At 41.0% G+C, this 24,937-nt stretch overlaps 2 protein-coding genes across 4 annotated transcripts; both read right to left on the bottom strand.

Annotated features, from left to right (window-relative positions):
• Positions 1-1,732: 1,732 nt before the first annotated feature.
• LOC139369874 (myoblast determination protein 1 homolog 2-like) lies at positions 1,733-3,726 on the bottom strand. Its single transcript, XM_071109159.1, has 3 exons — positions 3,015-3,726; positions 2,678-2,756; positions 1,733-2,473 (listed from the first exon to the last, which is right to left on the bottom strand). The coding sequence occupies exons 1-3, from the start codon at positions 3,525-3,527 to the stop codon at positions 2,247-2,249; spliced, it is 819 nt and encodes a 272-aa protein (XP_070965260.1). The 5' UTR covers positions 3,528-3,726; the 3' UTR covers positions 1,733-2,246.
• A 3,849-nt stretch (positions 3,727-7,575) lies between these two features.
• On the bottom strand, positions 7,576-22,192 carry LOC139369885 (ferritin, heavy subunit-like). 3 transcript variants are annotated; one of them, XR_011627079.1, is made up of 5 exons: positions 22,067-22,192; positions 21,739-21,959; positions 21,246-21,392; positions 11,517-11,899; positions 7,576-9,914 (listed from the first exon to the last, which is right to left on the bottom strand). XR_011627079.1 is itself a non-coding variant. In XM_071109177.1 (4 exons), the coding sequence occupies exons 2-4, from the start codon at positions 21,904-21,906 to the stop codon at positions 11,597-11,599; spliced, it is 594 nt and encodes a 197-aa protein (XP_070965278.1). In that variant the 5' UTR covers positions 21,907-21,959; positions 22,067-22,192; the 3' UTR covers positions 10,134-11,596. The 3 variants fall into 3 exon arrangements, 2 of the variants coding, with proteins under 2 accessions (XP_070965278.1, XP_070965271.1); XM_071109177.1 differs by lacking the exon at positions 7,576-9,914 and having other exon boundaries at positions 10,134-11,899; positions 21,763-21,959; XM_071109170.1 differs by lacking the exon at positions 7,576-9,914 and having other exon boundaries at positions 10,134-11,899.
• Between the last annotated feature and the right edge of the window lie 2,745 nt (positions 22,193-24,937).

Raw genomic sequence — 24,937 nt, forward strand, 5'->3', positions numbered from 1 at the left:
GACGGTGGATCTACTGTACTCATAGAAATATAATTACTAATAATAATACTATTGGTAGCAACTCACTTTGCACACTTGTCAGCTAAAAAAGAGACTCACTGTCCCTTTCACTTCTGTTCAGGATGTTTACTCTCGTTCACTTTTGAACAAGACAACAAATAAAGGCAAAAACAACTATGTTCACACAGCTCATAATACTTTTCCATCAAATTATATTTATCCTAATTGGCTATAGTGTTAGAAATATAGACCATATCTGGCCCAATGTTGTTTTTGCTTTGTGGACTGATTTATATTTGTAAAGTTAAATGTCAGACACAGAAAAACATGCATGTGTTAAAATAGTTTTTTTAGGCTATAGACTAGGCATATAGTGTCTGTCTATTTATTTTTGTGAATTGCAAAAGTGAAACCCCTTGTGATAATTACAAATGGTGTGTTACTGCTATACACAATTTTGTTTTAATGAAACATGCTACAGTTGGAGTTGCACATACGGCTAGTAAGTATTCGGCCCTGAGTTGATAGGCCTAATATCGCTTAAATTAACCTCTTTTATATAAATAAGGTTTGTGCAGATTATTTTATGGCAACAGTTCATGTCTTATTGGTAAGTAATTTTGGTCATTAGATGTGTTTCATTTAGGCCATAGCCAATAATTTTATGTATTTATTCATTTGACATTTTGCAGTATCAAATCTCTTGAGATGCACCATCTCGTTTTCAAGTATCCGAATAAAAAATAACAATAAATAATAACATTGAAATAATAACAACAATAATAATAAAAACCTACATTAACAGCATAAAACAAAGTTTTACAATTACTACTAGTCCTACCAATAAAAACTACTGCTACATCTACTAATACAACTAGTAAAACGAAGTACCTATAATATATATATACATCTTCACATGCCGATGTTTTATTAGTTAAATGCACTGTGTAATGCCCTGATTTCTATAGGTAAATTGTTCCAGGCAGTTTTTAATTTTTTTTTGGTATGTAACTAGGCATGTCAGTTAAGGACAAATTATTATTTACAATGACCGCCTACACCGGCCAAACGCGGACGACGCTGAGCCAATCTTGCGCTGAGATGCAGTGCCTTAGACCTCTGCGCCACTCGGGAGCCCAGTTGGGCCTTTGTATCTGAAAGATCTTTACTCCAACCTCAAGATGTACCCTTGGAATGTGTAATTGCTGCTGTTGTGGAAAGGAGTAGTGTGTGTCTTGTAAAGTTAGGTGTTTCTTAATATATAGGCCGACAGGGATTTTTTAAAATAAATCTGCTCCAATGCAGTTGTCTTCTGCTTAGGGGAAACATGAATACTTTAGAAACTATAATCTTTCCAGCATAGTTAATGCGTTGAGACGTTACATATGATAGGCCTATGACATGGAGTAAGTATAAAAAATAATTTATGTCTGATCCTATGCTATTGTGTCCTCTATTTCGTTTTTATTTTGCAATCAAATGGATGTGAATTATTTATTATTTTTTTAATTATGTGGATCCAGTATAAATCGCGAGAAATTATCAAATGTACAATAGGCCTAATATTATAATAGAATGTGCTTAATACAGTATAATATGCTTCAGCATTTTGAAGATATTTTAGAATTTCAATATGTCATTATAATCTTTGTTCCTCAGGTTTAATATGCCAGGCGAAACACATTCAGTTATCTTGGCAAAGCCAAGTAAATGATGAATCATGAATCATGAGTAAATGATGAATCATGTTTTGTATAAATAGCTATAGTCATTTATTTATAATAACATCGAACGACTTTCACAAATTTTAAGATGTATAAATATAAAGTTAAACATTTCTCACAACAAACCAACCACGCGCCCCTGAATATAAACAGGCAACATTAAATACATTAAAACCCTTTTTTTCGTTTCACCTCTTATTTACACATAGACCTATACAAAAATGGTCCTCTATTGTCATAAACAATTAAAATGGCAAGGGAAAGAAAGTGGTCAAATATTTCATATACGATTACATGTACATAAATAAATCGGTAAATTATTTCTTATAAAACGTGACCCATGGGATGCCAATGATTGAATTTCAAAGAATTTAAAACGTTCTATTAAAGGAAGGAAAGGCAACTTTGCCATCATATTCTTATAGTACAGCCACATTCTGCAACCCTGTCCGTTCGTTGTTTTCTTCATTTACATGAATGGATTCATTTTCATGAATGTAGCCATTTACTATCACTGTCTTTTCATAGCACTTGGTAGATGGGGTCATGGGAGGGCTGTGGGCACTTGGTCGGCGACGGCACGGTTGCCCCTGTCTCGCTCAGGATAGATCCCTCTTGGGGAGAGCAGGGGCTACCCTCCTGAACTGATAACATAGTGCACGCGGACGTGTCTGTTGAGATTCTCTCCACGATGCTGGATAGACAATCCAAGCTGGAGATGACTGCGTTCTTTTTGCTTCTGGCATCAGCTGTAGTAACAAAGGTGAAGAAAACATCAGAGACAACAATGAACTAGTAGCATTGTCTAAATGTCAAATGCTGTCTGTCTTGAGTCTTGAACTTTGGGCTACAGAAGAAGAGCTGCTGCTGAATAAAACGTTATTTTAAAACCGTATAATAAAGGTCTGGGCCTATAACAAGTCACAATAATATAAAACTAAATAGAAACTTACCATTTGGAGTCTCCGCAAAATAAGAGCTTTCATAGCTGCTTCGTCTTGCGGACGTGCACGTCGGGGCATTATAGTCCATCTGGATAAAAAAAGATGACATTATTAAGAATTCGAGCAATACAATATAACATTTTGTGTTCTGTCAACTTTTGGAATGATATGTCAAACCAAAGACCTATAAATCAACATATCATACTATAGACCTCAATCCTAAATAATATATACAAATAAAATGGAACAGGTCTACTAAATGTATGTGTACATTTTATGTAATAAAGAACGATCGAAATCCAGTGGACATGCCCATAGACACTGAGGTCAAGATGCACCAACTCACCATTCCATCAGAGCAGTTGGACCGTGGGCTGGATGCGTCAGAGTCCCCGTTGTAGTGCTCCAGCGAAGGGTAGTAGTTTTCGCCGTCCTGGCCCCTGAGCAGAGACTGCAGAGACTCGATGTAGCTGATGGCATTTCTCAGGATCTCCACCTTTGGAAGCCTCTGATTGGGGTTGTTCGACGTACATCTCTTCAGGTTCTCGAAGGCGTCGTTGACCTTGCCCAGTCTTCTCCTCTCCCGCATGGTAGCAGCCTTCCTCCGGTCGGTGTTGGTGGTTTTCCTCTTGCAGGCTTTGCATGCCCAGAGGAGGCACCTACCGGCTTGGTGGTGCCCGCTTGGGGCCCTGATGTGCTCGTCTTCGTTATGATGATGGTCGTCTGGCTTGAGGAGACCAACATGGACTAACCGGGGGTCCATGTCTTCGAAAAAATGCATGTCGCTGGTGTTGAAGCACGGGTCGTCATAAAAGTCATCAGCGGAGGTGATAGGGAACGAAATATCCGACAACTCCATCTCTATCTCAGTGTCAAATGCCAAGACCAACTTTGTAACAATTGTTCTCCTGGCTCTGTATTTGTTACAAACGTTCTAGGTTACCAGAAACTTTGGGCAAAAAAGTAAAAGTATCCTTAAAATTATGGTTAGGTTTTAGTGTAGGAATGTGGTTAATAATTTTCCCCAACCTCTATCCTAATGCACCCTGCAAACTGTTGCTGATGCTGTGGATCGAACAAGCTTTTATCCTTGGCGTTAGAGTTAGGGGCGTGCTCTGCATTTCTGACAGCTCCCTGGATTGGCCAATGATCGCGCGGAATGGGTGCATAGGGAGGGGTTTACAACTTCACGCTAATTAGTGAACAATTTCTCATAACTGTCCCTATAATAACATAGAAATCGAGGCCTATTATTCGTTTGAAAACAGTCATACTGATATTTTAAAAAGCTCTGATACTAGAGAAAAATAAATCACAGCAATCAATTCACTTTTCATTCGTTTTTCATAAATATAATTTACAGATTACATTTTTATATTTTGGTGCTTTGTTGTATTATTGGTATGATTCTATCTAGTTCTATTACTAGAATGTTATGATGTTGCTGAAGTTCCTTCTTGAATAAATAAAATAGGCTAATTCTATTCTATTCTATTCCCTTTCATATAGCCATAACCTGTCTAAATATATCATTCTGTTATGCACAAGTTTCTCTAATGTCCCTATAGTCTATTGGCTCAAACGGATGTTACAACAACTTGTTTCTAAGAGTTTCTGAACACAAGTTGGCCTAATGATATCAGCACTTATTCTCTTGCACACACTATTACTTTCGGCAGTGGCAGTTAGCCTATAGCGGTTGCAGCATTAGGCAAGTAGCCAAAATGTTGATAGTTCGAATACCCAAGCCAAAAAATAAATAAATACATATGTTGATGTGCCCTTGAGCAAGGCACTCAACCCTAATAGCTCCAGGGCTGCTGTTGATAATGGCTGACCCTGGTCGTGACCCCACTATCCAAGGGTGTCTCAGGGGGAGTTGGGATATTAGATATATTTTTTAATTCAGGTGTGAAACAGGACAAATATAAGCATCCACCAAATTATTATTCTAATCTATAGCCCTCAGATATATTCATTATCCAATGTGCATGCTGCTTTAGAATTAATCAGGCAGACCAGTTTGTTTTAAACACAATGTACTTTTCTAAATACAAAATGCTCTCTTGGCTGTAATTTCTGCTGCTACCTAAAGTGTATATTTTTTTAGACAGGTCTATTGGAGAATATGAGGCCACTATACGCCTACTTCTTGAAAACCTGACAATATTATGTTATAGGTGAGAATCACTAGATGGCGATAGTGAGTTGACTAAAGCAGTGTTGGCATCCCATGCAAAACTCCTCCAAATATCAAATTAAATCAAATTGTATTGGTCACATACACCTATTTAGCAAATGTTATTGCGGGTGTAGTGAAATGCTTATGTTCCTAGCTCCAAAAGTGCATTAGTATCTAAAAAATGATTCACAACAATACAGACACATCTAAAAGTAAAATAATAGAATTAAGAAATATATAAAAACATATAAAATATATCAATTAAATCAAGCAATGTTGGAGTGGCATTGACTAAAATACAGTAGAATAGAATACAGTATATTCAGTTGAAGTCGGGAGTTTACATACACTTTAGCCAAATACATTTAAACTCAGTTTTTCACAATTCCTGACATAATCCTAGGAAAAATTCCCTGTCTGAGGTCAGTTAGGATCACCAATTTATTTTAAGAATGTGAAATCTCAGAATAAGGAGAGAGAATTATTTATTTCAGCTTTTATTTCAATCATCACATTCCCAGTGGGTCAGAAGTTTACATACACTTAATTATTATTTGGTAGCATTGCCTTTAAATTGTTTAACTTGGGTCAAACGTTTCGGGTAGCCTTCCACCACCAGCTTCCCACAATAGGTTGGGTGAATTTTGGCCCGTTCCTCCTGACAGAGCTGGTGTAACTGAGTCAAGTTTGTAGGCCTCCTTGCTCGCACACACTTTTTCAGTTCTGCCCACAAATCTTCTATGGGATTGAGGTCAGGCCATTGTGATGGCCACTCTAATACCTTGACGTTGTTGTCCTTAAGCCAATTTGCAACAACTGTGGAAGTATGCTTGGGGTCATTGTCCATTTGCAAGACCCATTTGTGACCAAGATTTCACTTCCTGACTGATGTCTTGAGATGTTGCTTCAATATATCCACATAATTTTCCTGCCTCATGACGCCATCTATTTTGTGAAGTGCACCAGTCCCTCCTGCAGCAAAGCACCCCCACAACATGATGCTGCCACCCCCGTGCTTCACTGTTAGGATGGTGTTCTTCGGCTTGCAAGCATCCCCCTTTTTCCTCCAAACATAACGATGGTCATTATGGCCAAACAGTTCTGTTTTTGTTTCATCAGACTAGAGGACATTTCTCCAAAAAGTACGATATTTGTCCCCATAGTGAAGTTGCAAACCGGAGTCTGGCTTTTCATTGCGGTTTTAGAGCAGTGGCTTCTTCCTTGCTGAGCAGCCTTTCAGATTATGTCGAGATGGGACTCGTTTTACTGTGGATATAGATACTTTTGTACCTGTTTCCTCCAGCATCTTCACAAGATCCTTTGCTGTTGTTCTGGGATTGATTTACACTTTTCACACAAAGTACTTTCATCTCTAGGAGACAGAACGCTTCTGCTTCCTGAGCGGTATGATGGCTGCGTGGTCCCATGGTGTTTTTGCTTGCGTACTATTGTTTGTACAGATGAACGTGCTACCTTCAGGCATTTGGAAATTGCTCCCAACGATGAACCAGACTTGTGGAGGTCTACAATTTTTATTCTGAGGACTTGGATGATTTCTTTAGATTTTCCCATGATGTCAAGCAAAAAGGCACTGAGTTTGAAGGTAGGCATTGAAATACATCCACAGGTACACCTTCAATTGACTCAAATGATGTCAATTAGCCTATCAGAAGCTTCTAAAGTCATGACATAATTTTCTGGAATTTTCCAAGCTGTTTAACGGCACAGTCAACTTAGTGTATGTAAACTACTGACTCATTGGAGTTGTGATACAGTGAATTATAAGTGAAATAATCTGTCTGTAAACAATTGTTGGAAAAATTACTTGTATTATGCACAAAGTAGATCTCCTAACCGACTTGCCAAAACTATAGATCATTAACAATAAATGTATGGATTGGTTGAAAAACTAGTTTTAATGACTCCAACCTAAGTGTATGTAAACTTCCGACTTCAACTGTACATATGAGATGAGTAAAGAAGTATGTAAACATTATTCAAACATTACTGAAGTGACTCGTGTTCCATTATTAAAGTGGCCAGGGATTGCAAGTCTATGTATATAGGGCAGCAGCCTCTAAGGTGCAGGGTAGCGTAACCGGGTGGAAGCCAGGCTAGTGATGGTTATTTAACAGTCTGATAGCCCTTAAGATAGAAGCTGTTTTTCAGTCTCTCGGTCCCAGCTTTGATGCACCTGTACTGACCTCGCCTTCTGGATGATAGAGGGGTGAACAGGCCACAGCTCAGGTGGTTGACGTCCTTGATTAACAATTTCAGATTGTCAGTGATGTGTATACCGAAGACCTTGAAGCTTTCCACCTTCTCCACTGCGGTAACATCGATGTGGATAGGGGAATGCTCCCTCTGCTGTTTCCTGAAGTCCACGATCATCTCCTTCGAGTGATAGATTATTTTCCTGGCACCACTCTCACAGGGCCCTCACCTCCTCCCCGTATGCTGTCTTGTCATTATTGTCATTAATCAGGCCTACTACTGTTGTGTCGTCTACAAACTTGATGTTTGAGTTGGAGTTGTGCGTGGCCACGCAGTCCTGGGTGAACAGGGAGTACTGGAGGGGGCTGAGCACCCACCCTTGTGGGGCCCCTGTGTTGAGGATCAGCGAATCAATAAGAATCTTTTGACAAATCTTTTGACTGAAGTCACTATGAACACAAATATTACTTGAAAGTGTTAAATCAAACACCATAGAGAAAAAGAGACTGTTCAGAAATGTATTGAAAACTTTATTTTGAAAGGTAGATATATTGTTGTAACATTGTACTGTATGTGATGAAGAGGGACAGTGTATATTTGATCTGTATAGTAGGTAAAGGCAATAGGTTTTGTAGAAACATAAAGTGTACAGATGAGACCAATCCCAAACAATATCCCATTATACATCAACCCATAATTTCTTATGAGAGTGACCTCTTTGTAAAATACTGAATACAGAAATACCATTATAAGCCATATAACATAGCGAGGTGTGTCAATCCAGATATTAACAGTATTTCAAGTACTTTGCCTTCAGCTTTGATTGTCACATTGTTATCTCTCAATTCATGCAACACCACATTATGACAACATGGCTCAACTTTGCTCATGGAATACATACAGTGCCTTCGGGAAGAATTCAGACCCCTTGACTTTTTCCACATTTTGTCATTTTACAGCCTTACTCTAAAATGGATTAAATACAAATATTTCCTCAGCATCTACACAAAACACGACATAATGACAGAGCGAACACAGGTTTTTAGAAATGTTTTCAAATTTATTCCACTAAAAAACATATTTTTAAATAAGTATTCAGACCCTTTGCTATGTGACTCAAAATTGAGCTCAGGTGCATCCTGTTTCTATTGATCATCCTTGAGATGTTTCTACAACTTGATTGAAGTCCACCTGTGGTAAATTCAACTTATTGGACATGATTTCTATATGAGGTCCCACAGTTGACCGGGCATGTCAGAGCAAAAACCAAACCATGACGTCGAAGGAATTGTCCGTAGATCCGGGACAGGATTGTGTCGAGGCACAGATCTGGGGAAGAGTACCAAAACATTTCTGCAGCATTGAAGGTCCCCAAGAACACAGTGGCCTCCATCATTCTTAAATGTAAGAAGTTTGGAACCACCAAGACTCTTCCTAGAGCTGGCTGCCCGGCCAAACTGAGCAATCTGAGGATAAGGGTCTTGGTTAGGGAAGTGACTAAGAACCCGATGGTCACTCTGACAGAGCTCTAGAGCTCCTCTATGGGGATGGGAGAACCTTCCAGAAGGACAACCATCTCTGCAGCACTCCACCAATCAGGCCTTTATGGTAGAGTGACCAGACGGAAGCCACTTCTCAGTAAAAGGCACATGACAGCCCGCTTGGAGTTTGCCAAAAAGGCACCTAAAGACTCTCAGATCATGAGAAACAAGATTCTCTGGTCTGATGAAATCAAGATTTAACTCTTTGACCTGAATGCCAAGTGTCACATCTGGAGGAAACCTGGAACCATCCCTATTGTGAAGCCTGGTGGTGGCAGCATCATGCTTTGGGGATGTTTTTCAGCGAGAGGGTCTGGGAGACTAGTCAGGATCTAGGCAAAGATGAAGAGAGCAAAGTACAGAGGAATCCTTCATGAAAACCTGCTCCAGAGTGCTCAGGACCTCAGACTGAGGTGAAGGTTCACCTTCCAACAGGACAATGACCCTAAGCACACAGCCAAGACAATGCAGGAGTTGCTTCAGCACAAGTCTCTGAATGTCCTTGAGTGGCCCAGCCAGAGCCAGGACTTGAACCCGATCGAACATCTCTGGAGAGAACTGAAAATAGCTGTGCAGCAAAGCTCCCCATGCAACCTGATAGAGCTTGAGAGGATCGTCAGAAGAAATGGAGAAACTACCCAAATATAGCTGTGCTAAGCTTTTAGCGTCATACCCAAGAAGAGTCGAGACTGAAATCATTGCCAAATGTGCTTAAACAAAGTACGGAGTAAAGGGTCTGAATACTTATGTAAATGTGATACCTGTTTTTTATTTTTAATAAATTAGCAAACATTTTTTAAAAACTGTTTTTGCTTTGTCATTATCGTGTATTGTGTGTAGATTGAGGGAAAAAACGATTTAATACATTTTAGAATAAGGCTGTAACCTAACAAAATGTTGAAAAAGTAAAGGGGTCTGAATACTTTCCAAAGGCACTGAACATGATACAATGAGGCTGTGTCCTTTTAAATGCCCAAATCTAGTGCATAATATATGTATTCATTCTTTTTGAATACATGTATTTTAGAACCTAAAATACTGGATTCAAGATGTTGCCCTCTTTCGAACACACCAAACATTTAAACAAATTGTGCAGAAATGCAAACAGGAATTAAGAAGAAGTGCTACAGCTTGGTTCCGAATAAACCTAGTTGTAACTAAGCCATACACCTGAAATTATTCCCCTTGTTTTTTCAGTTTCAATCATTTCTATTGAGGAGCAAGCAAGTTATGTAGGAATAGGGAGTGTCTTCTACAATACATTGGCCTTACAGACAAGCTACAGTGCCTTGCGAAAGTATTCGGCCCCCTTGAACTTTGCGACCTTTTGCCACATTTGAGGCTTCAAACATAAAGATATAAAAATTTATTTTTTTGTGAAGAATCAACAACAAGTGGGACACAATCATGAAGTGGAACGACATTTATTGGATATTTCAAACTTTTTTAACAAATCAAAAACTGAAAAATTGGGCGTGCAAAAGTATTCAGCCCCTTTATTTTCAGTGCAGCAAACTCTCTCCAGAAGTTCAGTGAGGATCTCTGAATGATCCAATGTTGACCTAAATGACTAATGATGATAAATACAATCCACCTGTGTGTAATCAAGTCTCCGTATAAATGCACCTGCACTGTGATAGTCTCAGAGGTCCGTTAAAAGCGTAGAGAGCATCATGAAGAACAAGGAACACACCAGGCAGGTCCGAGATACTGTTGTGAAGAAGTTTAAAGCCGGATTTGGATACAAAAAGATTTCCCAAGCTTTAAACATCCCAAGGAGCACTGTGCAAGCGATAATATTGAAATGGAAGGAGTATCAGACCACTGCAAATCTACCAAGACCTGGCCGTCCCTCTAAGGAGAAGACTGATCAGAGATGCAGCCAAGAGGCCCATGATCACTCTGGATGAACTGCAGAGATCTACAGCTGAGGTGGGGGACTCTGTCCATAGGACAACAATCAGTCGTATATTGCACAAATCTGGCCTTTATGGAAGAGTGGCAAGAAGAAAGCCATTTTCTTTCTTAAGATATCCATAAAAAGTGTCGTTTAAAGTTTGCCACAAGCCACCTGGGAGACACACCAAACATGTGGAAGAAGGTGCTCTGGTCAGATGAAACCGAAATTGAACTTTTTGGCAACAATGCAAGACGTTATGTTTGGCGTAAAAGCAACACAGCTGAACACACCATCCCCACTGTCAAACATGGTGGTGGCAGCATCATGGTTTGGGCCTGCTTTTCTTCAGCAGGGACAGGGAAGATGGTTAAAATTGATGGGAAGATGGATGGAGCCAAATACAGGACCATTCTGGAAGAAAACCTGATGGAGTCTGCAAAAGACCTGAGACTGGGACAGGGAGATTTGTCTTCCTACAAGACAATGATCCAAAACATAAAGCAAAATCTACAATGGAATGGTTCAAAAATAAACATATCCAGGTGTTAGAATGGCCAAGTCAAAGTCCAGACCTGAATCCAATCGAGAATCTGTGGAAAGAACTGAAAACTGCTGTTCACAAATGCTCTCCATCCAACCTCACTGAGCTCGAGCTGTTTTGCAAGGAGGAATGGGAAAAATTTCAGTCTCTCGATGTGCAAAACTGATAGAGACATACCCCAAGCGACTTACAGCTGTAATCGCAGCAAAAGGTGGCGCTACAAAGGATTAACTTAAGGGGGCTGAATAATTTTGCACGCCCAATTTTTCAGTTTTCAATTTGTTAAAAAAGTTTGAAATATCCAATAAATGTCGTTCCACTTCATGATTGTGTCCCACTTGTTGTTGATTCTTCACAAAAAAATACAGTTTTATATATTTATGTTTGAAGCCTGAAATGTGGCAAAAGGTCGCAAAGTTCAAGGGGGCCGAATACTTTCGCAAGGCACTGTATAATACAATATAGGTGGCCATAAAACACTGACAGGAGAGGCTTGTTTTGAGAGTCGAACTCGCAAAGTAGTTTTCTTTAATATAAACTACTGAGTGATTTATCTACTGGAGACGTTGGTCAACTCCTCCTGCAGCTGGTCGATGAGGTACTCCCCGAAGCCCCCCGAGCGGTCGCTGGTGCAGCCCACCCTATGTGCGTTGGTCAGCAGGTCTCCCAGCAGTTTGACACGGGGCACCAATGGCCCCAGGAAGCGGCTCTTGATCACACTGGCGGAGTGCGGGTCGCTGTGCTCCTTGGACAACTGGCTGAGCTCCACCATCACGGCCATCTCCTCCTTCCACTGGCCCAGCATCAGCTCCAGGGCTGGGATCACAGCATACACCTCCTCACAGCCAGGCCTCTGGGTGAGAAAGACAGCACACACACACACAAAGACCGCCATTAGAATGCACTGACTAAGTCGCTCTGGATAAAACGTCTGCTAAATAACCTAAATGTTACATAGACAGCATTGAAGGATAACTTGAAGGATAACTATTATTTTTACTTGTAATAGTACTTTAAAATCGTTCCACCATTTCCTAAAATTCTAATAGTTTGCCTAATTTCAGTTTGTGACAAAACAAGCAATGCCCAGTGTAGATAATAATTTTACCATCTAAACCGCTGTGAAATATATTTAAATAACAACAAATATTGTATTTTCAGTTGTTTGAAGCTGGTGTACAAAACCGAAAGTAAAAGATGCAAAAACTAAACTTATGAACGGTAAGCATAGAAATAGGGAACTTTGAACAGATCTACTGTTTCTTGGGCTTGCTTTTAATGAGAATGACAGATGTACAGTGCCTTGCAAAAGTATTAATCCCCTTGGCATTTTTCCTATTTTGTTGCATTACAACCTGTAATTTAAATGGATGTTTATTTGGATTTCATATATTGGACATACACAAAATAGTCCAAATTGGTGAAGTGAAAAAAATGTACTTGTTTAAAAAGAAATCTACAAAAAAGAAAAAAAGAAAAGTGGTGCATGCATATTTATTCACCTCCTTGGCTATAAAGCCCCTAAATAAGATCTGGTGCAACCAATTACCTTCAAAAATCGCATAATTAGTTAAATAAAGTCCACCTGTGTGCAATCTAAGTGTCACATGATCTGTCACATGATCTCAGTATATATACACCTGTTCTGAAAGGCCCCAGAGTCTGCAACACCACCAAGCAAGCAGCACCATCAAGCAAGCGGCACCATGAAGACCAAGGAGCTCTCCACATAGGTCAGGGACAAAGTTGTGCAGAAGTACAGATCAGGGTTGGGTTATAAAAAAAAAAAATCTGAAACTTTGAACATCCCATGAGCACCATTAAATCCATTATTAAAAAATTGAAAGAATATTGCAACACAACAAACCTGCCAAGAGAGGGCCGCCCACCAAAACTCATGGACCAGGCAAGGAGGGCATTAATCAGAGAGGCAACAAAGAGACCAAAGATAACCCTGAAGGAGCTGCAAAGCTCCACAGCGGAGATTGGAGTATCTGTCCATAGGACCACTTTAAGCTGTACACTCCACAGAGCTGGGCTTTACAGAAGAGTGGCCAGAAAAAAAACATTGCTTAAAGAAAAAAATAAGCAAACACGTTTGGTGTTCGCCAAAAGGCATGTGGGATACTCCCCAAACATATGGAAGAAGGTACTCTGGTCAGATGAGACAAAAATGTTGCTTTTTGGCCATCAAGGAAAACGCCATGTCTGGCGCAAACCCAACACCTCTTATCACCCCGAGAATACCATCTCCACAGTGAAGCATGGTGGTGGCAGCATCATGCTGCGGGGGATGTTTTTCCATCAGCAGGAACTGGGAAACTGGCCAGAATTGAAGGAACGATGGATGTCGCTAAATACAGGGAAATTCTTGAGGGAAATCTGTTTGTCTTCCAGAGATTTGAGACTGTGACAGAGGTTCACCTTCCAGCAGGACAATGACCCTAAGCATACTGCTAAAGCTACACTCGAGGGGTTTAAGGGGAAATATTTAAATGTCATGGAATGGCCTAGTCAAATCCCAGACCTCAATCCATTGACTTTATATCCATTGTATTGACTTTAGGGGGGTGAATAGTTATGCACGCTCAAGTTCTGTTTTTTTTGTCTTATTTCTTGTTTTGCTTCACAATAAAAAAAAAAACATTTAGCATCTTTAAAGTGGTATGCATGTTGTGTAAATCAAATTATACAAACCCCCCAAAAATCTTTTAATTCCAGGTTGTATGGCAAAAAAAAGGAAAAATTCCAAGGGGGGTGAATACTTTCGCAAGCAACTGTATAACTCACATTTTTATGTGAATTTGGTCAGGTCGCCCAATTTAATCGTTTAATCCTCCTATTTTAGCTATAATCTTTATGAAAATGAATCTGTCCAAACTGTAAAAAAAAAATAAAAAAAATAAAAGACTTCTACCAAAGTCATCTATTATTGCAGAATTGAATACACATCTTAATAATATTAGAACTGACAAATAGACTTGTTCAGGACATATCATTTGCCCTCACTGATCAAATGGATAACAAGGTGTCCCAAATTGCTGATGATGGACCCCTTAGCCGTCCCACACAGGTTCTATTTTACATGACTCGTAAAACTAGAGGAGGCAGAAAGAAAAACTAAAGTGGCAACGTCACCCCGTACATCTGGAAACACAATTAATCCACTGTCCTTCCGCCTGCGCATTAATCTCCCCAATTTTCCGGAACTCAGGGGAAATGTACACCCTGGCAGGCATTAGGCCTGAGCCCCAGGCAAAGCCCCAAGGTTAGGGTTTAACCCCCCCATCCCCCTTGGCCTCAGATTTCCCTAACCTGTCTAGTCCACTCACAACCCCTTATTTCTAGCCCCAAGGAGCCCCAACACCAACCAAAACACCATCTCTGAAAGGTATGTAGCAGATCCTATAGGTATTACGTTGCAACACAAGGACTTTAGGAATAATTAACGTAAACTCACCCCATTCCGTACAAATGTGCATAACCGTGACATTCAAACGAGACTGCAATGAAAACGAATAGGACTGTAAAAGATGTGTTGGCATCAAAATTCAGGGTGTGAACTACGTTTAGAGTCAGTGTTGATTGACATGGTAATACTAACAGTATTAGAGAAAAGATTTTTAAAAAGCTGACCCCTCTGACGCTGTACGTTACATCGTGATCATCATCGTTTGCAACTCATTTTGTGCCATACAGCCTCTTTCCATCAGGGGTAGCCCTTCTCTCACAGATTAAAATCATGCTTAACCATATACACTTGTAAGACAACTTCATTATTCATTATTTTTTGTCTAAATTAATATAATTATTGCTAATATTAAACTAATATTTCATGACTAAGGTGCCAATTGCATTTTTTTTGCACGTCATTACTGCAAGCCATCATGACACTCAAAAGCCAGCACAGCTGCAGTTCACTTGTGAGGCTAACGTTAGCGCAGCCCTAAATCCCTCTTCAAATTTGACACAAACCTTCAAACAGGTATGTGATGAGACAGTACATAAACTCTTTGTTTTATTTACATTTTAAAGTTGATTAGTTGGACAAATCGGGTGAAAAAACCTGTTTCTTCACACAACATATTTCCCTCTTTCAAGATCACTTCGTAGCCTTCGCTTCCCACCCGACATTTTTTTTAAAAGACCCGAAGGAGCTCATTGCCTTCTTGAATTATGCAGAGATGGGCATCATGAAGGTTTCGTCATTCATTTTGTTGGAAAGGGGAGAAATTGTGCTTTACATTGGTATTGATATTACAGTTGATCTGGAAGTATTACGTTTTTTGGGCGCAAAAATAAGGTCAATTGTACGGACCAAGGCGATGTACAAAAGTGAGTGAGTTTATGTTAAGGTTGCCGTTAATCTTGACAGGCAGCGTGCCATTAATTGTTGGAGGTCAGACACACTGAGAAAACTGACGGCCGATAGGTACATTGCCGTTCCTTCTCTTGCAAAAACACAATACGTACCGAATAACCTTCCATTTCTACTTGGCTGTGAGTCAATCAGAAAGCAATTTTCCAGGTGTAATCCGCAGCCTTTATCAGAATTGTTTTAACTAAAACAAGGCTGCATTATACTTTTTTTTCCTATAGCAAGTCTTTACATATTTTACATATAGCTTGAGTTTGATAATGTGCACTTGCTCATTAGCTAGCTAGCTAACGTTAGCTTGCTAACTGAGCCAGGCAGTCACACACACTTCATATGAAATGAATGGGGTGGTATGCAGCACAATGCACACAAAACTAAATGCTTTACCAAGCTAGCTATCTAGCAATTCTCCATTATCCCATACGGTCAGTGCCAGTTCGCTTGCTAGCTAACGTTTGTTAAACGGTTAGCATCGATATTTGCCAGTTAGCTTGCTAGCTGCTCCACTGACTCTCAGAAGCTAACCGGCAGCCTGCTTAATTAAAACATGAATCCATTGTGATTGAATTATAATGTTGCTAGCTATGCAGGTTATCTAGTTGTGGCCATCTGGCTAGCTAGCAACAACATTAGCACAGATAGAACAATGATACAGATATTTCACTGGATGTCTAAATGTGATGCAGCTGCTTGGCGTTTCCACTCACTACCAAATATGGTGGTGAGAGAAAGTCTGTTGCCCGGCAATGGGAGAAAATGGAACGAGATGGATTTTGGCCGACATTCTGCAAATGTTCTCAATACAGTTTTCAGTTCCCAAAACTAGAATATGTTACGAACAGAGTGGACTAAGTTTTGTAAACTTTACCATTAGCTGAAATTGACAAAAATGGCGTTGTTTAGAAGGAGTGCACAGGCGAATTGAGTTACTGCACACTTGCAATTCCATGAGTAGGCGTTAAGTAGACAATGGACCTGATCGGACAGCTCAGAGCCTCTGCTCTTTTCTGTCCATAAGAAACAATTGGATTAGTGGAAGAGGCAGGGCAGGCCAGGAACAAGGAAGAAGGGTGTGGTCAGCAGGGCATCACCCGAGGCTGAATGCCCTAAGGTTTTTATCAGAACGGTTAGTTTCGCCTTTTTGCTTTTCCCGACATGAATTCGTGGTGTTTTGTTTTAGAAATAGAGGTAAAAAATAAGAGGAGAAAAAAAAGAGGAATAAAAGAGGGATAAACAGGCAAAATACATGCCAGAACGCACCAATAGGCTCTTGCTAGCTCATGGTTGGCTCTGCCCCCCCCCCTACTTGCTTGTTTTGCCCACTATGACTCATTTGTTCCCATTGGAAATGAGCTTGCTAGCTACCTAACCGTAGTTATCTACAACAGGCACAAGCCAAACATATCTTAAAGGGACTGCCAACTTGTGTTCTGGAGTTGAGCTGTGCTATGTGAACAACAAAAAGTTGACTGCAGATACTTTCGGCAGAGCTGCTAAGAACAGTATCCTTGGTGTGTCTGATGCTTTATACCATTCATATACTGTATAGTTGCATGTAGCATTAGTGCAGAGTAAGGACTTGCAGATCCTAATCTATGTATTTGCTCAGAGTTACTACAGTAATTGTATCATACTTATTTGTGATATCATGTTCATACTAGGGCTGTCAAATGATAAAAATATTGAGTTAATCACAGGATTTGTCATGCTTAATCGCAAATTTAGAATTTGCTAAAATTGAGCTGTAAATTAAGATTTTTTTTTTTATACAAAAAGCATTACAAGAAAATTAACATCTTCATTTTGTCCAAGTCATCAAAATCAGGTAGATTGATGAAGCACAATTTATTATGTATTTTGGATATGTTCTGTATTTTTAATGCTTTCAAGCAATGTGATTATTCACGAAAAAATGTATGCACAGAAATTAGTTCATAAACTCAGCCCTAGTTCATAAACTCAGCAACAACAAAATAACGTCCCTTTTTTCAAAATAAAGACCCTGTCTTTCAAAGATCATTTGTAAAAATCCAGATAACTTTACAGATCTTCATTTTAAAAAGGGTTTAAACACCGTTTCCCATGCTTGTTCAATGAACCATAAACAATTAATGAACATGCACCTGTGGAACGGTCGTTAAGACACCAACATCTTACAGACGGTAGGCAGTTAAGGTCATAGTTAGGCCTTTCTACTGACTCTGAAAAAAACTAAAGAAAGATGCCCAGGGTCCCTACTCATCTGCATGAACGTGCCTTAAGCATGCTGCAAGGAGGCATGAGGACTGCAGATGTGTCCAGGGCAATAAATTGCAATGTCCTTACTGTGAGACGCCTAAGACAGCGCTACAGGGAGACAGGACGGACAGCTGATCGTGCTTGCAGTGGCAAAACACATGTAACAACAACTGCACTGGATTGGTACAACCAAACATCACACCTGCGGGACAGGTACAGGATGGCACCAGCCACTGCCGAGTTACACCAGGAACGCGCAATTGGACAGAGCTTGTTGTCGTTGCAGGCAATCTCAACGCTGTGCGTTACAGGGAAGACATCCTCCTCCCTCATGTGGTACCCTTTCTGCAGGCTCATCCTGACATGTCCCTCCAGCATGACAATGCCACCAGCCATACTGCTCATTCTGTGCGTGATTTCCTGCAAGACAGGAATGTCCGTGTTCTGCCATGGCCAGCGGAGAGCCCGTATCTCAATCCCATTGAGCACGTCTGGGACCTGTTGGATCGGAGGGTAAGGGCTAGGGCCATTCCCCCAAGAAATGTCCGGGAACTTGCAGGTGCCTTGGTGGAAGAGTGGGATAATCAAATCAAAGTTTATTTGTCACGCGTGCCGAATACAACAGAATACAGTGAAATGCTTACTTACAGGCTCTAACCAACAGTGCAAAAAATGTATTAGGTGAACAATAGGTAGGTAAAGAAATAAAACGGTAAAAAGACAGTGAAAAATAACAGTACTGAGGCTATATACAGTAGTGAGGCTATATAAGTAGCGAGGCTACATACAGACACCGGTTAGTCAGGCTGGCAGGTGGTGGGACACAATGCAGATAGTCCAGTTAGCCAATGTGCAGGAGCACTGGTTGGTCGGGCCAATTGAGGTAGTATGTACATGAATGTATAGTTAAAGTGACTATGCATGTATGATCAACAGAGTAGCAGCAGCGTAAGAGAGGGGGTGGGGGGGGCACACAATGCAAATAGTCCGGGTAGCCATTTGATTACCTGTTCAGGAGTCTTATGGCTTGGGGGTAAAAACTGTTGAGGAGCCATTTTGTCCTAGACTTAGCACTTGTGTACTGCTTGAAATGCGGTAGTAGAGAGAACAGTCTATGACTGGGGTGGCTGGGGTCTTTGACAATTTTTAGGGCCATTCTCTGACACCGCCTGGTGTAGAAGTCCTGGATGACAGGCAACTTAGCCCCAGTGATGTACTGGGCCGTACGCACTACCCTCTGTAGTGTCTTGTGGTCAGAGGCTGAGCAATTGCCATACCAGGCAGTGATGCAACCAGTCAGGATGCTCCTTGATGGTGCAGCTGGATAACTTTTTGAGGATCTGAGGACCCAGGCCAAATCTTTTCAGTCTCCTGAGGGGGAAAAGGCATTGTCGTGCCCTCTTCACTTCTGTCTTGGTGTGTTTGGACCATTATAGTTTGCTGGTGATGTGGACACCAAGGAACTTGAAGCTCTCAACCTGCTCCACTACAGCCCCGTTGATGAGAATGAGGCGTGCTCGGTCCTCCTTTTCCTGTAGTCCACGATCATCTCCTTTGTCTTGATCACGTTGAGGGAGAGGTTGTTGTCCTGGCACCATACTGCCAGGTCTCAGCCTATAGGGAGGAGGTCAATCTCATCGTTGTCGGTGATCAGGTCTACCACCGTAGTGTCGTCAGCAAACTTAATGATGGTGTTGGAGTCGTGCTTGGCCACGCAGTCATGGGTGAACAGGGAGTACAGGAGGGGACTAAGCACGTACCCCTGAGGGGCCCCCGTGTTGATTATCAGCATGGCAGATGTGTTGTTGCCTACCCTTACCACCTGGGGGCGGCCCGTCAGCAAGTCCAGAATCCAGTTGCAGAGTGAGGTGTTAAGTCCCAGGGTCCTTAGCTTAGTGATGAGCTTTGAAGGCACTATGGTGTTGAACATGGAGCTGTAGTCAATGATCAGCATTCTCACATCGGTGTTATGATTCATCACAAAACCGGAAGCAACATCCGTTGAAGTAGACAAAACAAATATTGTATGTAACAAACATTTTCACCCATTGTTTACAACATGCTCAATGAAGTTAATGTTTGACAGTTTACTAAGCAACTACTGATTTAGAACCACAGCAAGTCAGCACAAAGAAACAGGAGCACTGCCTCCGCTATTCCAGCACTATTTCAACTTAAACATCCCCAAATCAACTAGATTATACCGTATATGCTTTGTCTAATACAGTGAAAACAAACTTAAGATAGCAAAAACTATTCAGTCCAATCAACATTAAATTAATATCATGTGGCTCTCCATGGTACTGATTTCTGTGTGCGTGCGCAATTAGAAAAATATGTTTTTGACCCTACTTGTAGAGTAGATGAACGCCAATGCCATCCATCTCTAATTCATGTTGGAAAAACAGTCTATGACTGTCATACAGTAGTACACACGCTTGTAGTTTTTGATGTCCTAGACTAAGCTAGCTGGTTAAAATGCTTGCTAGCCTAACTTCCTTTCATGGGCAACAATGAACCAGCTAAGTTAGCAAGTTCCTTGGTGTCCACATCACTAACGTTCTATCATGGTCCAAACACGCCAACACAGTCGTGAAGGGGGCACGACAACTCCCCCTGAAAAGATTTGGCATGGGCATTCAGATCCTCAAAAAGTTCTACAGCTGCACCATTGAGAGCATCTTTACTGGCTGCATCACCGATTGGTATGGCATCTGCTTGGCATCCGACCGCAAGGCACTACAGAGGCTAGTGCCTACGGCCCAGTACATCACTGGGGCCGAGCTCACTGTCATCCAGGACCTCTATACAAGGCGGGACCAGAGGAAGGCCCTAAAAATTGTCAAAGGGTCCAGCCACCCAAGTCATAGTGTTCTCTCTGCTACTTCACAGCAATGTCCTATACTAGGCTAGCTAGCTAAAAGTCTTGCTAGTCTAACTTCCTCGCATGGGCAACAATGAACCAGCCAAGTTAGCTAGCTAGCTAGTTCATGTGCGATTACTACATCTAGGCTACATGTTGAACTTCAAAAATCAGCTGATTATCAGTTGCTGTCAAACACATGGATCTGAAGCAGACTCTCTTCCCCAATATTGTGCAGCGAATTCTACTAGATGAAATTCAAAAATGATTCAGAGGGGTTGGGTTAAATGTGGAAGACATCTCAGTTGAATGCATTCAGTTGTACAACTGACTATGTATCACCATTTCCCTTTCCATGCCCTGCTTTAGGGTCATCCCTAGATACCACAGACAAAGTCATAAACCCTGCCTATTTCTACCATTTTATTCTTAAAATCTGATTCTCCACCCTAACCTCAACTCTCACCACATTGCTAAACTTATGCCTAACCTTAAATTGAGACCAAAAAGCTTATTTTTTTTCAATATCATTTAGACTTTGTGGCTGGGGAAACTAGTGGAAACCCTGCTTTAGTGCCTAGAGTTAGGAGCCCATCCCCTCTCCGCTGGCAGTGGGCACACAGAATTAGAATATGTAGAATGGGCGTCTCCATTCGGGTCAACTATGCCATAATGGGTGTACTGGATGTTCATTCTATTTCTATGAGTGGGCAGCTTTACCTGGATGTCTTTACTGCAGTACTGTCCCCCTCTGTCTGACAGGTAGTCCAGCATGGCCTCAGCCTTCGCCTGCTCGTTCACAGACTGCTCATGGAAGAACGCTGCCACTCTTGGCAAGGCAATGTCATCCTGCTCAAATATCTTGGCCTGGAAGAGTCAATACAGAGTAACTCAGGTAAGAGTGATCCACGTACAAATAGGTTATTGACATATATTGCTGTATTGGAGGGCATACAACTTTATTTATATTGTGACTCTCATAGGCTACTTGGTAAACGTAATCAACTCATGATGTCCATTTGTTTTCCTCTCTCCATCCTCTTTCGCTCTTCCCCCATGTTTCTCCATCTTCCCTCCACCTCCGGTCTCCCCTCCTACTCCCCCGTCTCCCCTCCTACTCCCCCGTCTCTCCATCTCAATTTACCCTGATAGAATTTCGTAAACAAGTAACTTGCAGTTGCAGCCTATTGCTAGATGGTCGGGTCGCCCTTACCAGTGCATCAAGTATGTAAGATACCTCCATAATCAATGTAGATACTCCGCACAAACTCTCCTCAACGACCGCTGGGAGATTCTGTTTCACTCTGCTCTCGAGAAAAGCTCGGTGAGTTTTACAGTTAGGCAGGTTGGTTTTCAATCTTTTGCCGCTTGGTTCAGCCATGTTCAAAAAGTCCCGACTGTGGTTAGATTGCAACAACAACCGTTGTTGCGCAACTGCAATAAAGTAGATCGCTAACGTTACTGATCTCGATTGAACGACACACTTTTTGATTGCATGTGTAATACTTAATTAATAGATCCTAATATAAACAACTACTTACACTATAAGTGTTGTATACAGTCTTTGGTTGCGGGAGTGTAGGATAATAGAAACGGAGAAATCGTTTCCCGTTCAGCTTCTCAAGTTCATCCGGTGCGTTGAACGACACACCGCCCTATATCAAAGTGAAGAGCGACGTCAATTGCGAATAGTAGCCTACAATCAAACAACGACGAGTGAACATTGTTAGAAAGTGAGCATGTCAGCAAGAACAGTGGCTAATGCATGAACATGAATTGTAGCTTAAGCCTACTGTGATCATACTATCGAAATCCTTCATTTTGATTCAAGGGATGGGATGTTGGTCAGTGCGTCACAATTGGGTGTCGGAAAATAATGTATGCTTGTCACAATAGAATAGAACAGAATAGAGAATAAAATAGTACAATTTGCATTGAACAGAATCACTTGCTTAGGGATACTTCACCCAAATTATAAAATGGCATTATTGGATTCCTTAACCTGTAATTCTATTGACCAGGTATGACAGCAATCCATGCTTTGGTTAAGTTTCCTGGCACTGTTTCCTAATGTCATGGTACCTACAGTTGAAGTTGGAAGTTTACATACACCTTAGTCAAATACATTTAAACTCCGTTTGTCACAATTCCTGACATTTTAATCCTAGTAAAAATTCCCTGTCTTAGGTCAGTTAGGATCACCACTGATTTATTTCAGCTTTTATTTCTTTCATCACATTCCCAGTGGGTCAGAAGTTTACATACACTCAATTAGTATTTGTTAGCATTGCCTTGAAATTGTTTGACTTGGGTCAAATATTTCAGGTAGCCTTTCACAAGCTTCCCACAATAAGTTGGGTGAATTTTGGCCCATTCCTCCTGACAGAGCTGGTGTAAGTGAGTCAGGTTTGTAGGCCTCCTATCTCGTACATGCTTTTTCAGTTCTGCCCACAAATTCTCTATGGGATTGAGGTCGGGGCTTTGTGATGGCAACTCCAATACCTTGACTTTGTTGTCCTTAAAAGCCATTTTGCCATATCTTTGGAAGTATGCTTGGGGTCATTTGTCCATTTGGAAGACCCATTTGCGACCGCTTTAACTTCCTGACTGATGTCTTGAGATGTTGCTTCAATATATGCACAATTTTCCTTTCTCATTTTGCCATCTATTTTGTGAAGTGCACCAGTCCCTACTGCAGCAAAGCACCCCCACAACATGATGCTGCCACCCCCGTACTTCACAGTTGGGATGGTGTTCTTCGGCTTGCAATCCTCCCCCTTTTTCCTCCAAACATAACGATGGTCATTATGGCCAAACAGTTCTATTTGTTTCATCAGACCAGAGGACATTTCTCCAAAAAGTACAATCTTTGTCCCCATGTGCAGTTGCAAGCCGTGTTTGAACTTGCGTACTATTGTTTGTACAGATGAACGTGGTATCTTCAGGCGTTTGGAAATTGCTCCCAAGGATGAACCAGACTTGTGGAGGTCTACATATTTTTTTCTGAGGTCTTAGCTGATTTCTTTTGATTTTCCCATGATGTCAAGCAAAGAGGCACTGAGTTTGAAGATAGGCCTTGAAATACATCCACAGGTTCACCTCCAATTGACTCAAACTATGCAATTAGCCTATCAGAAGCTTCTAAAGCCATGACATTATTTTCTGGAATTTTCAAGCTGTTTAAAGGCACAGTCAACTTAGTGTATGTAAACTTCTGACCCACTGGAATTGTGATACAGTGAATTTTAAGTGAAATAATCTGTCTGTAAACAATTGTTGGAAAAATTACTTGTGTCATGCACAAAGTAGATGTCCTTACCGACTTGCCAAAACTATAGTTTCTTAACAAGAAATTTGTGGAGTGGTTGAAAAACTAGTTTTAATGACTCCAACCTAAGTGTATGTAAACTTCTGACTTCAACTGTATATTATCATTTTTCGTGCATAATATCCAAATTACCTATAACTGACTTTGTTTAGCTACACAGTCAACTTCAAATACTTTAGGATGCTTTGGACATGATGTGTAGTTTTTTTTTATAGGTACCATGACTTTTTAGTGGATTTGTGCCACTAATGCTAAAACATTAACATTAGAAAACAGTGCCAGGTAAACTAAACCAAAGCGTGTCATCATGCCTTGTCCATAGACTGCTTATGGTGTAAGGAAACCAATATGTTATTTTGTAATTTGAGAGAACTATCCCTTTAAATGAATAAATGACAGGTAGCCTTTTCTTGACAGACAAATAGTCAAAAACATCAATGCAAATGTTTTGTTTTAAGTGCTGTGTCGTTCCTGGATTTTATGACAGTGGTAGAAGCAACTCATAATCAGCCAGTTGTGCCAGGACCTTACCCCCTGGACACTGGCCAAATTTAAATTTGATCCCCAAACTATTTACTTTACGCTTTCATGTATGTTGATCCACAAGTGGTGACTGTGACTGCATTCATATCTTCCATGTTACAGAGATGATTTTTCATCTGGGACTCCCCTGCCCCTCTCCTCTCTTCTACCCCATCTCCCTCATTTCCTTTCCTTCCCCTCCTCTCCTTTTCTCTCCTCTCTACCCCTCTTCACCCCTCCTCCTCCTCTCCTTCCCCCATCTCGTGTTTCAGCAGCGCCCCGTGCCACCGCTGCCTCTCACAGATGAGTGACTTGTGGGGCTAGTAGCTCCTCGGGGACCTGCTCGGTCAGTAGGGAAGAAAGAGGAACACCCAGTCTCAGGGCTGGTTTGAGGTCAACAGGACCATGACCCCTATGGCCCACAAACACACAGATAATCACCACGGCTGGACTTAAGTGTAACAAATTACAGCCACGCTCCAGGATAGAGACAAGGGGCTGTCCCAAATGGCCTCCTATTCCCTATGTATTGCACTATACTTTTGACCATTCCCCATAGGGG

Source organism: Oncorhynchus clarkii, chromosome 2 (assembly GCF_045791955.1).
Source record: "Oncorhynchus clarkii lewisi isolate Uvic-CL-2024 chromosome 2, UVic_Ocla_1.0, whole genome shotgun sequence".
NCBI classification, from domain to species: domain Eukaryota; kingdom Metazoa; phylum Chordata; class Actinopteri; order Salmoniformes; family Salmonidae; genus Oncorhynchus; species Oncorhynchus clarkii.

Coding starts and splice junctions, on each gene's coding strand:
- LOC139369874 (XM_071109159.1), bottom strand. CDS start 3,527: ATGGAGTTGTCGGATATTTCGTTCCCTATCACCTCCGCTGATGACTTT. Junction 2,757..3,014: donor CCAACTGCTCTGATGGAATG/GTGAGTTGGTGC, acceptor TTTTTTATCCAG/ATGGACTATAATGCCCCGAC. Junction 2,474..2,677: donor TTTTGCGGAGACTCCAAATG/GTAAGTTTCTAT, acceptor TTGTTACTACAG/CTGATGCCAGAAGCAAAAAG.
- LOC139369885 (XM_071109170.1), bottom strand. CDS start 21,906: ATGGCTGAACCAAGCGGCAAAAGATTGAAAACCAACCTGCCTAACTGT. Junction 21,393..21,738: donor CTTACATACTTGATGCACTG/GTAAGGGCGACC, acceptor TGACTCTTCCAG/GCCAAGATATTTGAGCAGGA. Junction 11,900..21,245: donor ACTGCAGTAAAGACATCCAG/GTAAAGCTGCCC, acceptor TTTCTCACCCAG/AGGCCTGGCTGTGAGGAGGT.